The 14,852-nt window shown below is 33.8% G+C and overlaps 1 protein-coding gene across 1 annotated transcript; it reads right to left on the bottom strand.

Moving 5' to 3' along the window:
- Positions 1–12,040: 12,040 nt before the first annotated feature.
- On the bottom strand, positions 12,041–13,390 carry LOC135642587 (putative UPF0496 protein 2). Its single transcript, XM_065158845.1, has one exon. It carries the CDS (start codon positions 13,324–13,326, stop codon positions 12,226–12,228), a length of 1,101 nt encoding a protein of 366 aa, XP_065014917.1. The 5' UTR covers positions 13,327–13,390; the 3' UTR covers positions 12,041–12,225.
- Positions 13,391–14,852: the final 1,462 nt, after the last annotated feature.

Genomic DNA, 14,852 nt, shown 5'->3' with positions numbered 1-14,852 from the left:
TGTAATGGTAAAATCAAATAATTTTAATCAAGTAAAATATAATTATGAAGCCAATACAAAACCTTCATAGTCAATATTACCAACGACAATCAAACAATGTATGATTTACCAAGAAAAACAGCAGAATCAAACATAAGACACTTCTACGTTCCTCCCTCCACTGCTGTTTATTTGAACATATCTGGACGGTAATTAAACCTCATGGCGTATGCCATATACCTCATCTCATTTGAACTCCTAAATTTTCTTAATGGAAATGAAAATAAAGAAAACCTAAGAAAAATTATTACTTTATAGGAAGACAGTATATATACAATTGGGGTGGGTATAGGACTGGGTAAATTTTCTTCATTAATCTTGTCAATCGTCATGGGTAGCTGCAAAATTACAGAAACCAATTTTCACCTTCACTTGTGCTGAAACTTCTTTGCCCCTGTGATCCTATCTGCATACATTGGAAGCTCCATTGTTTTGAAAATTTCATTCCGGAGAACTTATGATGTTATCATTAATGCTGCACATCACCTCACCTATTGCAGCCAACAGTATATATATATATATATATATATATATATATATATATATATATATATATATATATATATATATATATATATATATATATATATATATATATATATATATATATAAGTGTTAATATCATTTGGTATAGCTTTATCTAATTTTATGTGCATGCGCGACCAGGAGTCTTCTTGTGGATCCCAAGAGCATTCAACTATCTTTTATGAAAGGCTCAGGAAGTCATCTTCGCCTATACAAGTTTTCAGAATGATTTTTAAGTTTACAGATTAAGAAAAAAAAGTGCCAACAAAATGATAAGTTACAACTAACAAGGCAAATGTACCTCATAAAGTCCAAATCAAGAGTGCATGCAAAGTTGAAACAAAAGCTTCAGCCAGAAACTAATCCAAGCATATTAGCTAAATTGAATATTATGTTGCTGATTTTAGCACATTATGGCCTTCTAATTTTGTCTATTTGATATAAAATTTAAATACAATATACTAATCAGACTCTATCATGGCTAATGTGCAGTGTGCAGCTACATCGCAGAGCTTATTGAGCATCTATTCAGTTGTACACTTTTTTCGTCACCCTAACAGTTATCCCACTTGGATAAATTTAACGGCTTTATGTGATATTTATTGGGCCCAAATTTTTGATAATTTTTACAAGTATTATATTGAGAAAACAACTACCTTGTGAAAAGGCTTTATCGATATTTAGGAATATGCCTAGGTAGATATGTGACACGGATACAGTCTATTTAGTCTGACCTAGTCTGACCATGTAGTCAATTCACATTAGCCTAGATACTTCAAACAGCACCCAAGACAAAATGATAATGCATGAAGTTTTCACCAATGAAGTTTTCCCCAAGCAGACAAGCTATTTCTAAGATAAATTATGATGGTCAACATAGATTGCTAAGGAGCAACGGCATCAACAGTAACAATACAAATAAACAAATTGCATATTAAGTTCACCAAGCCTTAAATTAAGGCAAATGAAATCCTTTTCCAATAAACCTAGAAGACAACGAAAAACAAAAAAATTGCAAAGAAAGAGGCATTGCCAATAAAGCAAGTAGAAGGTGATAAAAAAAGATACATGGTGGTAAGCTCTATATCACTATTTAGCTAAGTAGTATAAAATGGTAGTACAAGTTTGTAGGACTCTGGAAATATGCCTTACCACATAAATATGAATTACTATACAATTATACTTCTAACTGGCATCTTACTGAAAATGGAGCATTTAAACTTATCAATGATTTACATCACTAGAATTATGCATTATGACACTGATGAAATTCTTCACAGCATGCACAATGGCAGTTGGTAACAGATGCATGCCCGTGTATTACCAGAACACAGCATATTCTATGCCATTAGATCAAAAGACACCGCACAAATGGAAAAAATCTCACTACATTGGGACTTTCTGAACCAAATTCCACTGGGAATTCTACTGCACCATTCAGTACAAAGGATTTGGCAATACAAAGGATTCTACTATAGCAAGAACCTAAACACCAATCCGACTGATATGTATTGCCTGCCAGCCAACCAGAAATTTATGTGGAATGGTGTTTACCTTGCAGCACCAACTTGTATTAAGCTTACAGTCTGATATTTAGTCGGTACTGCCTTTGTACCAGTTGGTGGGCCTATCACGTAGTTTAAAACTCACACTCATTCAAAACTTCCACAGGGAAAGAAGATTTTTCTCTCCAATTAAGGTAAGTTGTTATTAATATTTATTTCATGCAATTACATCTCTTATCAAAATTAGACTTATTTATGCATGAACAAGTAGATCTATCATAGTTCGTAAAATAGACTCTCTTTGCATAATTCTAGCCAATATCTACAACTTGGCCGAATCTTTGTAGATCTAGATCAAATCACGTAGATGCAGTCTAAATCTACACCAGATCTGCATGGTTCTAGCCTACACACCTTTGCATAATTATCATTCTTGCTTCAGCAAAACCGGACATTTCATGCATTAACTATGTTAATTTGCCTATTTTGTTTTGGTTCACACACAAAATTATTAATGAGTAATCAAATTGATGCATAATCGGCACATTAATTTAGGCTGAGCCAAGAAGCAATAGCCTGGATCTACTTTGATATAATATTCCGAACTCTTCCAAGCTTGTGTCTGTTGCATATAATCTACACATTATGGACCAGTTATCTGGTAAATAGTAAATAATAATTTGCATTTCTTTATTTACATTTGTTATATTTGTGTTTTACTTGTCATATCATGCTTGATTGTGTAAAGATATTCTGTCACCTGCGTGCAGTGTGAATGTATTTTCATTAGTTATTTTTATTTACCTCTTCCACTTTTAAAACCTGCGGGGTGCGGGGTGTTACAATGGTCATCTTTATTGCAGACTAGCTCACGTCAGTGACACTTCGGAACATAATGTCCCACAAAATATGAATCATGTCAACTATTCCAGAAATGTGGATAGTGTAGAACATAGTAGAGAGAAGTAGAGAGAAAACAAGGGAGCATGATAGCAAGAGAGGAGTGAGAGACTATAAGAGCAGAGAAGATGTAACTTTTTCATTCAAATATAAAGTATTTGATCCATTCACAATCCTCACTATCTGTAAGGGTTTAGGGGCCTTAATACAATCAATATAGGTAATGATTCCTAAGAGTAACCCCATAGGAAACTTGTACGCACTTTAGAAACCCAAAATGTGACTTCTAAGCTAGCTAAACAACTTGAAAACAATTTATTATAGCATTGAAAAAAAAAAGAGTGCACTTAGTACAAGAGTGCACTTTATACAAAAATGGAGTCCCAAGGTTATCACCTAGAAAAAGCAAAAGACTTTTTAATTTTTCACACAACTCTTAGAGTTTCTAGGCCAACTAATTAAAGACCTTTTTGCTGATTTCATGGCCTAGAGTAAACTCTTCTAAAGTCCTTTATAAACTATATGGTTCTTCATTATTCTTCCCCAATAGAAAAAATCTCGACTCTGGATAGTGATATGCAAGATACTAGTTCAATAAGTCTAGTACAAAGTCATAAAGTTCCTCCAAAATAATCCAAGTGACATCAGAAGTTAGACGATCATGCCACTTGAATAAAAAGTATTGAGTAATGCTAGTAGTCGACGTAATAAAATAGTCATCAACAATGACCTTTATATCATCCCTATGTTGTGGGAGAATAGGTGTTTTGGGAGATTTGTCACGTGCATAAATACTCGTGGACAAAGAAGGCTCAAAAGTATCATGATATAGAGTTCAATCCTCCATATTGAAAATCGAGCATAAATGCATTAGATCCAAATTTTTGGATAATAAGAAAAGGAATAGCTCGGGCATGCAATGTCTTAAATGAGTTTTTGGGGAATCTCTTAGGCCAAACGCGAACTAAGACATAATTACCAACTTGAAACTCTTGACTTCTATGATATGCATTAGTAGCAAGTTCGTAACTTTCATTGTTTATGACAATTTTATGTCAGATTTCAATATGTAAATCAGGAGAATTTTAAGGGAAGGAGTAGGTTGCATCTGGGTCATGATAGTCAAGTAGAAGGGGTGCAAAGTCAATGTGTGTACGAGGAGTATAACCAAGGACAACTTCAAATGAGCTTTTTTCGGTTAAACAGTTGATTAAGTCGTTGTATACAAACTCTTCTATGTAAGGTTAAGTCCTAATTTCTCAATTTCTTCCCAACTAAACATCTAAGAAGATTTTCCAAGGAATGGTTAACAACCTTAGTTTGATCATCTCTCTAAGGGGTGAAGAGCTAAAGAGAAGTTCAATGTCATGTTCGTTTCTAAAATGTTTTTCAAAAGTAACTAACAAATTTCACATGTCTATCGGAAACCGTGGTTAAAGATAAACCATGTAATTTAACTACTTCTTTAAAGTATAATTTAGCAATGTATAAGGCATCGTTCATCTTGTTACATATGATAAAGTGGATCATTTTTTAAAATCAATCAACAATAATTGGAATAGAGTCATGGCCATGGGCTGTTTTGAGAAACCTAGGACAAAATATAAAATCCTATCTTGTCATAAGGAGTGTGGAATGAATAATGTAGCATATATGTTAGTATTGTGCCTACAAGTTTTGGCAATCTGACAAGTGTGACACTGCAACACGAGCAATATCTCACTTTCAGGAAGACCAATAAAACCTATCATCGGTTAATGCAATGGTCTTGTCTTAAACTAGGTGACCTACTGATCTACTCGTGTGAATTTCCCAAACATGGAAGTCTCGAAGGGAGGACGAGGAACAAACAATCTAATGGATTAAAAAAGGTAATCATCCCTAAGAATGAAGTTAGACTTCTTGATGGATGTGGCTAAGGTCTGGACATTGAATATATATTTTTTTTAATTGCTCAAATCTTATGACCTTGACGTTCCTTATCGATAGGATTGTAGAAACTCGATTAAGGGTATTGGCAGCGTTGTTTTGAATGTCAGAACAAATTTACCAAGTTTAGTTGATATTAAAATGAATGTCAATAGAGATATTTACCCAAAATTATGACCGAAAAATGCAAAGGGATAAAGCAAAACAAAAAGAATGTATAGTAAGTTAGATCTAGAGCTTAATAGCATGAACCATGCATAAACTCAAATGTTTCATAGAAATCCTTATATTTATGGCTATGGATCCTACTTTAAATTATAATCTGTCTACCCTGAACCATATTTCGTATGTTAAGCATTATACCAGCTTTCTCTCTTATAGAAAATTCAAATATCAAGATTAAAAGCTTTCTACTTTATTAATATTTTTTTCATGAAGTGAAGAAAAATATACGATCAAAGACTAGTTCTCATTTTAGATCTTCTTCTCCTAAGGAAGTACAACTGTTTTGTGTTTAAAGAAAGATAACAACATGCACACATATAAAGATACGCATAGACACATATAAACACATTTTGTTCACACTTCCTGCTCTTATCCTTTTAAACCTTGCAACACCTTCAAGTTGAGACCACATACCCATATCCACACCCACCACATGCAAAGATCTAAAGTAGGTTAAAATTTTATACAAAAGCCAACAACCACATAAATGATGGATAAGTGTGAAGTTTTAAAGCCAGCATAGATGAGTTCCATCTCAAATTCCTTATTCCTTGTCTCCTTTTTTTTTTATCATTCTATGTTAGGTACCTATCCTTGTACAGTCATAACTGAAACATAAAAATTAGAATCTTGTAATGATACATGAAATGTTAAGATAATATCAACTGCCACACTGACTAACAGGTTCTACAGATAAGTTAGCTGAGAAAAACTAAAAACAACAAAAAAAACCTTAAATCTGACATCTAATTTCCAAACTCAATAACAAACCAGCTAGAGTAAGAAAAGGCTCTTCCTACAAGTTCAAAAGTTCAAAAATAGACAGATGTGCAGGGCAACAGAAAACATCTGCTTTACTCCAGAAAAAACACAAATACAATTTGGGCTTTGATTGTGAACTGAACTAATCGATATAATTTGCATGTATATCAATATAATTAGGCAACGAGCAAAGGAAAGAAGATAACTAACAACCACCCCTGCCAAATAGAACAATTCTACCATCAATAAAGAAACAAAGACAGAACATCACAATCAACGACAACAATCATAATAACTGGCAACAAGTAGCTACATGACGCAATAGAAGTAAAAGAGGAAAGGTACATACTCGACGCATTGTGGCAACGGCAGACTCCACGATTTCATCATGTATGATTCCACCCTCAAAATGTTCCTCAAAAGGTTGCTCATCTTCTTCAGGCAACGGCGACGGATTTAAATACATTGAAATAGATCATAGAACATCCACCGTTCCGGATACCGCCTATCAAGAATGAGAAATTTGCTAACAGATCGACAACAGAGCAAATCATTCTGCTAACGGAACAATTAATTTGCGATGTCATGCACAGCGAACCCACTAAACAGCAAGAAAGGCAGCAGAGAAACAAACGAATCGAACAAAAGCGCATCGGCAAGAAGAGGAAAAACAAGCAGAAAGGAAGCAACGAAAGAAGGAAAATTAACGATACCCGTTAGGTCGATGGGAGCACCTGCCTCCTTGCAGGCAAAACAATGTGCACGACGGAGCAATGCGGAATCCTAGTCGATCGGACGCTTTGCCCCTCCGGTAGCTCGCTTGCTCGCTCAAACCGAAGGCACGACGACCGCGGAAAGCACTAATTTGGTTGATTTGGTTCATTTCATCACACATAAGTTTAAATTCAAGATCGTAATTCATTTATTTTTATATGATATTATAATATTTATTCTACTAAGGTAGAATATATTGCCAATTGATAATTTACTTCTACATAATATTCATTATTTTTCAACTCATAAACAATTCAATCACAGGACATTCACAACCTATTCGATTATTTCAACCGCTCATATCAATAAAAAAATCCTACAAAATTTACACATCGACATAATAATCCTCATACAATCCAATAAATTATTTTTTACCATTAAATAATCACCAAAAACTCTATGCTATGTCACAATCAATTTACATAATTACAAGATGACATGTCAAATCCAAAATAACATTTCACATTAATCTTATACAAGTCCAAAATATAAGAGGGTTTTAAACAATAACATTTTTTCCTCTATTTATCAGGATTTGAAAATTTCAGAGAATAGATATTATACTAACCAAAATTTATTATAATTATGTACAAACAATTAATTAAAAGTACTTCTTATAATTTATTTTTATTTTATTTTTAAAGCAAAGCATATGAAACATCAAATCATTATTAATGTTATACCATACAAAAGCTTTATTCATTTCAAAGTAAACAAATCCATAATTATATCTAATTGGTATATCTATAAATGTTATATTCATACACATGATGATGATCAGTTCTTAAATAATTTAAATAAATAAAACTATAACTATAACTAAAGATGCATAATTTATTCATAATTTAAATAAATATAATTAAAGATGCATATCTAAATTCATAATATAAACAAATCACTATATCTAATAAATAGTACATGTCAAAAATTATATTCATAACAATACTAAGGGCTATGACTATGTTGTATCTCCATGACAAAAATTCAAAATTATGTTTGAACTTATATGGTGTACCTAACACATATTTTCGTGTGTTTGGACTTAGAGAAATTAATTTAATTTCTCAACATATTTCAATACGTAAACTCCATTGGTAAGGTCATGACCATACTAGTCTTGCAATATAAGATATCAAATATACATTTAAAAATAATAATATTTGAATAAATTCTTTTGTATCTTTCATTTCAAATCTGACAATTCATATAATATTTTAAACTAACAAGAATCAATCATTTCAATTCTTTTAAATAATTAAAATTACGAATCGATACTAAATTAATACATATTTCATTTAAAAAGTACAAATCATACATTTCCATAAGCTTCAAACATATATATTAATTACAAATGTATATATATATTACTTTTAAAATTAGTTAGATAGAATTTTTAGATACTAACCATGATGTGGACGGTGAATCTTTAACTCATTTAATAATTAAAACACTCTTTCCCCTAATTCACTAATCATCCATAAAATATAAACAAATATCATCTATAAATTACTTTGATTTTACCCTATTTCCTCATCTAATTTTCATTATTATTATCTCTAATTTTCATTATTATTATCTAATATAAAAAAAAATGTTTTCGTGATTTACAAATAGGCCGTTAGGCGACGAGCGGCAGCAAAAAAAAAAGAAAAATAGCGGTAGGAGAGAGTTAAGATCCTCATATTTATTGAAATTAATGTTCCTCGTTGCTGGTCGGTAAAAAATTAATGTTTTTGGGATTTTATTTTATCATATTTATTGAAATTGATAATAAGAAGAGATAGAAATATATATATATATATATATATATATATATATATATATATATATATATATATATATATATATAAACAGTAAGACAGGGCAAAATCTGTTTATGTTTCACTCAAAACTTTCTATAATTTTAAAAAACTTTATATGTTTCATGGCCTAAAATAAAGGATTTATATAGTCTCCAAAGATATATTATATTAATTATGTTTAGTATGAATCACTCTTTTTTAAAAAATCTTTTCAAAAATCAATAATCAGTTTGATTTATTCTTCTATAGATATTTACTTTATTTCTCCTTTTAATGCAATGAACCTCTCCCTTAATACAATGAACCTCTTGTTGATGCTTTAATAAATTTAATTTTAATATTCATCCCCTTTAAACTTGTTTCATTTAACTTATCAAATTTCTTACTAACTTGTTAAAATACTTTAAATTTAAAAAGATTTTATAAGTATATCGACCATTTATGAAGTAACACCATTTCTTTATTTTTAACATCATCTCTTATAAAATAAAATTTTATATTGATATGCTTTAATCATTTATACTAGACTGATTCACAATAACTGATTTGCTATCAATATAAATCTTAGGGATTTATAAATCTTGATATAATTAATGAAAACAAAATTTCAAAAATTATCTCATTTGTATGTCTTTTAGAAATTTAAAATATGATTTTTAAAATACCTAAATAGTAAATGATTATGTACTTAATACAAAAAATGAGTTTATGAAATTATCAAAAAATAATTTTTAACATAATTTTTAAAAATTTTAGATTAATTAATTGATGATTCTTTTTGTTGATATTTATGTCTAGAATAAATTATTTGAAATCTTTGTTAAACCACAATGGTTATCCATCACTTTTTCCCAATTAAAAAAAGACTCAATCCTAGATAGTGATATGTAAGTTACTACTTCAATAAGTCTAGTGTAAAGTTATGAAGTTCTTCCAAAATAAGCAAAGTGGTATTTGTAGCTGGATGATTATATCACTTGATAAGAAAGTATTAAGTAATATTAATAGCATATATAATAAGGTGATAATTGAGAATGACCTTTGTATCATCCTTGTGATATGGGAGAATTAATGTTTTAGGAGAATTATTACATATACGAACATCGATAAATAGAGAAGATGGCTTAAAAATAACTATGCTATGGAGTTAAATCCTCAACATTAAAAACCAAATTAATATTTAAGTCAGAAGGTAAATCGAGCATATATGCATTAAATTTTAGTTTTTAGATAATTAGAAAAGGACTAATGGCTTGGACATGTAACTTTTTGAATAAGTTTTTAAAAAATCTCTTAGGACGAATGTGAATAAAGACATAATCATCAACTTAAAACTTTTGACTTCTATAATATGTAAGTTTGTAACTTTTATTAATCAAGACAATTTTATGTTCAATATCAGTATGCAAATCATGAATATATTGAGTGAAAGAGTGGGTTGGAAGCATAATAGCTAAGCATAAGGAGTGCAAGATCAATGGGTGTATAAGGAGTATAGCCGAGGATAACTTCAAATGGTCTTTTTCCGATCAGGCAAGGAGTAAGGTTTAGTCCTAGTCTCTCGATTTCTTCCTAACTAAATATCTAAGATGATGTCCTAAAGAATGGTTAACAACCTTAACTTGACCATTAATCTAAGGGTAAAAGGCTGAAGAGAAATTCAATATTGTATCAAATAATTTCTATAATTTTTTTCAAAAATACCTAACAAATTTCACATCCTTATGTTGAGAAAAGCCAAGTAATTTAATTATTTTATCAAAGAAATAATTTAGCAATGTATGAGATATCATTGTCTTATTACATAGGATAAAGTGGGTTATTTTTAAAAATCTATAAAAATTAATCAGAATAGAGTAATGATCATAGGCCATTTTTAAAAGTCTAAAAGGCAAAATCGGAACTCATATCTTGCCATTGTGAATGTTGAATGAGTAATAGGGTGAATAGGCCAGTATTGTATTTGCGAGTTTTGGCAATTTGACAAGTGCAAGGCCTAGGAATTTCTTTATTGTCTAAGCTCTCTATTTTAAAATATTTATAATCTAATAAGTGGTCTCTTAGTGGTTGAGGCTTGTAGAAGAGACTTAGGAGTTACTGATTTATTATTTTTTTTATGATTTTACTAGTCATAGGATAATGTTTTTGCCCTTATACCGAATGTGGGCTACTTCGATCTAAAAGATTGGTAACATACGTGTTTTCTCTTCCATGATTGGTAACATTAGGGTCATACAACTAAGGTCGATCTAAAAGAATGTGGGCTACTTCTATTTGTAGGATGTCACAATAAATCTCATTATGGTAATCACCCATTTTAATTAGTACCAGACATCTCTCAATCATGGCAAAGCAGTTTTGTCAACTCAGACTACTTTAAATGGGATCGGATATGACTCTACCTTAAAATTTAATCTTTTGAATACATGTTTTGAGACCATGTTGTAAGTTCTTTGTGCTACCCCTATCTATAACTAACTTGTAAGTTCTTTTCTTATTTCATATAAAAGTTTGAAAATACTTATCCTTTTCCATTCATTAGAATTACGAGACATAGAAATAATAATATAGACAATATTAACATAGGCATCTTCAATTTCTAGTTCATTTTGTTCAAGACTATGTTGGATATGTTACCAATATTTCTTAGCGGTCTTATTAGTTTTATTTTTACAAATCGTATACATTCAATATTAATCGTTTTATACTACTCAAAGTAGTCTTCCATACTATCTAACTCATCAACAAATTCATTTGGGTCAAACTAATCATTAAAGTCTTCTAGTTATTTTCCCAAATTGTTAGTAAATTGAACTCCTTGGCTCATTATTCATGTTTGTGAATTTCTAGTAGATTATAGGAATTTATTGTTAAGGTCAAAAGCTTGATTATTAAGAATTATTAGAGCATGATTGTGAACGAATGCCCTATAGATGGACCTAAGATTTATTGATTTAAAGTTATGGATCATAAAAAATGGATATATTGCCTAACTGACTCATCAACCTCCTCGTTCATAGATCATTTTTCAAGGTATCGAAGAGCTATTAGAATTTGGATCATCTGTTCACATAATTGGTTCAACATTATATCATAATATGCTAGCTTGGCTCTAGGGGTGTCTATCTCACTTTATGGATTTAGTTATTTACTAGGATTATCTTTGGGTAATAAGGTTGTTAATTGTTGTAATGTATAAGATAGGAATACAATGTTGCAAATGGTTGTTAATTGTTAATTGTTTTTGTTTTCTTACTCCTTGTTGCTTTTGTATGGTTAGTCTCCTAAAAGTTTCCTTTTTCCTTTTTTACTCCAATCATAGTAGCAATTCTTCAGAGTTCAGTGTTGGCAGAATTTTGCAGTAAGTTGTTTTTCACCATCTTTTACATTCTGTTAGATAATTATATGTGTTTAACTGATAAAGATTTTGTCTCGGTCTTAATCGCTTGTTTTTTATATTTTAAGTGTGGAAAAAGCTATTAGTTTGATCCTATGCTTCCTTCTCTCACTTGCTCTCTGATTAGCAGGTAACTTTCAGGTTTTATGCTATCAATTGCTTAGGTCAAGTATTGACGAGTTCAAAGTGTACAGTTGTTACATGCGAAAAGAGCTCATGTTCGAGCTGTAATGGTGGAAAGAGTTCAAACTCTATCACAACACTCGGAAAGGAAATCATGTTCTATGATTGAAATCATTATTCAATCGGCTATCTCTAATGAAGAACAAATTCTTCAAAGTTAGAGAGACCTGAAAGAAAGAGAGAATCAAGCCATTGCGTTGGCCACTGCAGGCTCAGCACCACCTTCCATCATCTCCTGTGCCACCATCCTCCTGCTCCTGTTGATGGTGATCAAGCACAAGCAGACATGCTCCTCCAACTCCTCCATCTGCGCTTCCATACCCGCCGCCCCGCCTTCCACCACCCTGGCCACCTCCCTCACGAGCTGCCGCTCCCTGGCCCTCAACGCCATCCTCGCCACCTCCTGCTCGTGCTCCACCTCGTCTTGCACCCGCCGTACCATTCGGCTCACCGTGTCCAAGTCCCTCCCCACGATGTACGCACCCTTGGCCGCTGCGTCCACCTGCGCGCCCAGCCTTCCCAAATCCCTCGCTCTCTCGGTCCTCACCCACCTCATCCCCGCCCGTGGCCTTGTCGCCATCACCACCGGAGCTGCCGCCGCCACGACTCCGAAACCGATCACCGTGTGCACCGCGATGACCACTGCGACCACCAAGGCGACGCTGCATGTACTGATCATTACGATTCCGGTGGCCTTCTTGGTTAGCCGGACAAATCTCAGCCTTCTGAGGATTCCTCGATGAGCTCTTGCCAGTTGCTGCATCAGAAGACTACAATGGGACTGCACAGAGTGAAAGTTGGCAAGATTCTGTGGGTGGAGCGGATTATCTAGCTGGAGAAGGGAAGCAAGAGGGTCGAACTCGGTGCAATCACCATCAAATAAACAAGTAGATGACAGTTTGATGAGAAGATGGCGAATGGACCGGTGGCGTTCTCTGGCGCGGTTGATGGATGCCAAAACATTAGTGCACGCCGTGCACGCCCTGAATGTGACATCAAAATACTCGAGGAGTAGGGAGTGGAGATAGAGGTAGGCGCTGCAGCCATCAATGGTGGCCGTGGCTGCTTCGACAACAGATTCTTGACTGAGCTCGAGAAGGAACTCGGAGTGTTTAGTGTATGATACGGTTGGACGATGACTCGCCTCATCCTTATCACCATCATCGTCCTCGGAAGATGAGATGGTCCGCCGGAGCTGTTGATGGACTTTGGAGCACATGTCGATGAAAGATTTCGTTCTGAGGGTCTTCTTGTACTCCTCATTGACGTTTAATGGGCTCGTCATGGGAAGAAGCTCTTCACCTGTCGGAAGAACGAAGAGGCAAGGAAAGATTGCCGCTGAGGCCTAAGGATCCCAATAAGATGAGCATGTTTGCTTGGGGAGCAAGTAAGACAACAGAAAGGAGACTTTAGCCTTCTGTATCTTTATCTTAAGCTTCCGTATAAATTTTGTCTACATAAATAAACTATATATGTATATATAATCATAGAAAGAAAATATTATAGAACAAATTAAAAAGATGGTAAAAAGTTGCTGAAGTTGGATTTGCATGAGGAAAAGGAATCAAATTCCACCACATTTTGTTGTCTTCTGCAGTTGAAGCTTTCACCCAAAACGCATGTAAGCCTTCATGATGTATTCATCAACTGATTTATCAGTCATGCAATAAGTTCAAAGCTAGAAAGCATCAGTTGCAATGTTGCACGCGAAAGGCGAGAAAGAGAAAGGCCTCTCTCTCTCTCTCTCTCTCTCTCTGCAAGAACTGTATGATACGGTTGGACGATGACTCGCCTCATCCTTATCACCATCATCGTCCTCGGAAGATGAGATGGTCCGCCGGAGCTGTTGATGGACTTTGGAGCACATGTCGACGAAAGATTTCGTTCTGAGGGTCTTCTTGTACTCCTCATTGACGTTTAATGGGCTCGTCATGGGAAGAAACTCTTTACCTGTCGGAAGAACGAAGAGGCAAGGAAATATTGCAGCTGAGGCCTAAGGATCCCAAGAAGATGAGCATGTTTGCTTGGGGAGCAAGTAAGACAACAGAAAGGAGACTTTAGCCTTCTGTATCTTTATCTTAAACTTCCGTATAAATTTTGTCTACATAAATAAACTATATATGTATATATAATGATACAAAGAAAATATTACAGAACAAATTAAAAAGATGGTAAAAAGTTGCTGAAGTTGGATTTGCATGAGGAAAAGGCTTCAAATTCCACCACATTTTGTTGTCTTCTGCAGTTGAAGCTTTCACCCAAAAGGCATGTAAGCCTTCATGATGTATTCATCAACTGATGTATCAGTCATGCAATAAGTTCAAAGCTAGAAAGCATCAGTTGCAGTGTTCACGCTAAAGGCGAGAAAGAGAAAGGCCACACTCTCTCTCTCTCTCTCTCTCTCTCTCTCTTTGTGTGCAAGAAGAAGGGGACCGAGAAGAGGAAAGCAGACGCTTGCTTACAAGACAAGGGAGAAAAGAGAGCCACATCGCCATGAAACGAAGCCGTTGTACACATAAGAGACCTGACGATCTCATTGTTTAGACGCGGCATTTTCCTCATCTTTTCAACCCTATTCGATTTCTTCTTCTCTCTCTATCTCTCTCTCTCTCTTTCTCTACCGCAAGAAACAAACAGCTTATTGGGGGCAAAAGCATCACAGGCACAAACTATACACTCTTGCTCACCTTTCTTTCCTCTACCATCTTCACATTCATCCCCTCTCTCCCACTCTCACTCTCTCTCTCTCTCTCTCTCTCTCTCTCTCTCTGTGCAAAAAGAAGGGGACCGAGAAGAGGAAGGCAGACGCTT

This window comes from Musa acuminata, chromosome BXJ3-7 (assembly GCF_036884655.1).
Source record: "Musa acuminata AAA Group cultivar baxijiao chromosome BXJ3-7, Cavendish_Baxijiao_AAA, whole genome shotgun sequence".
In the NCBI taxonomy this organism is placed as follows: domain Eukaryota; kingdom Viridiplantae; phylum Streptophyta; class Magnoliopsida; order Zingiberales; family Musaceae; genus Musa; species Musa acuminata.
The sequence above is the reverse complement of the archived record's forward strand: the minus strand, read 5'-3'. Positions and strand labels throughout refer to the sequence as shown.

Excerpts from the sequence above, each read along its gene's own strand:
- LOC135642587 (XM_065158845.1), bottom strand. The coding sequence starts at position 13,326 with ATGACGAGCCCATTAAACGTCAATGAGGAGTACAAGAAGACCCTCAGA.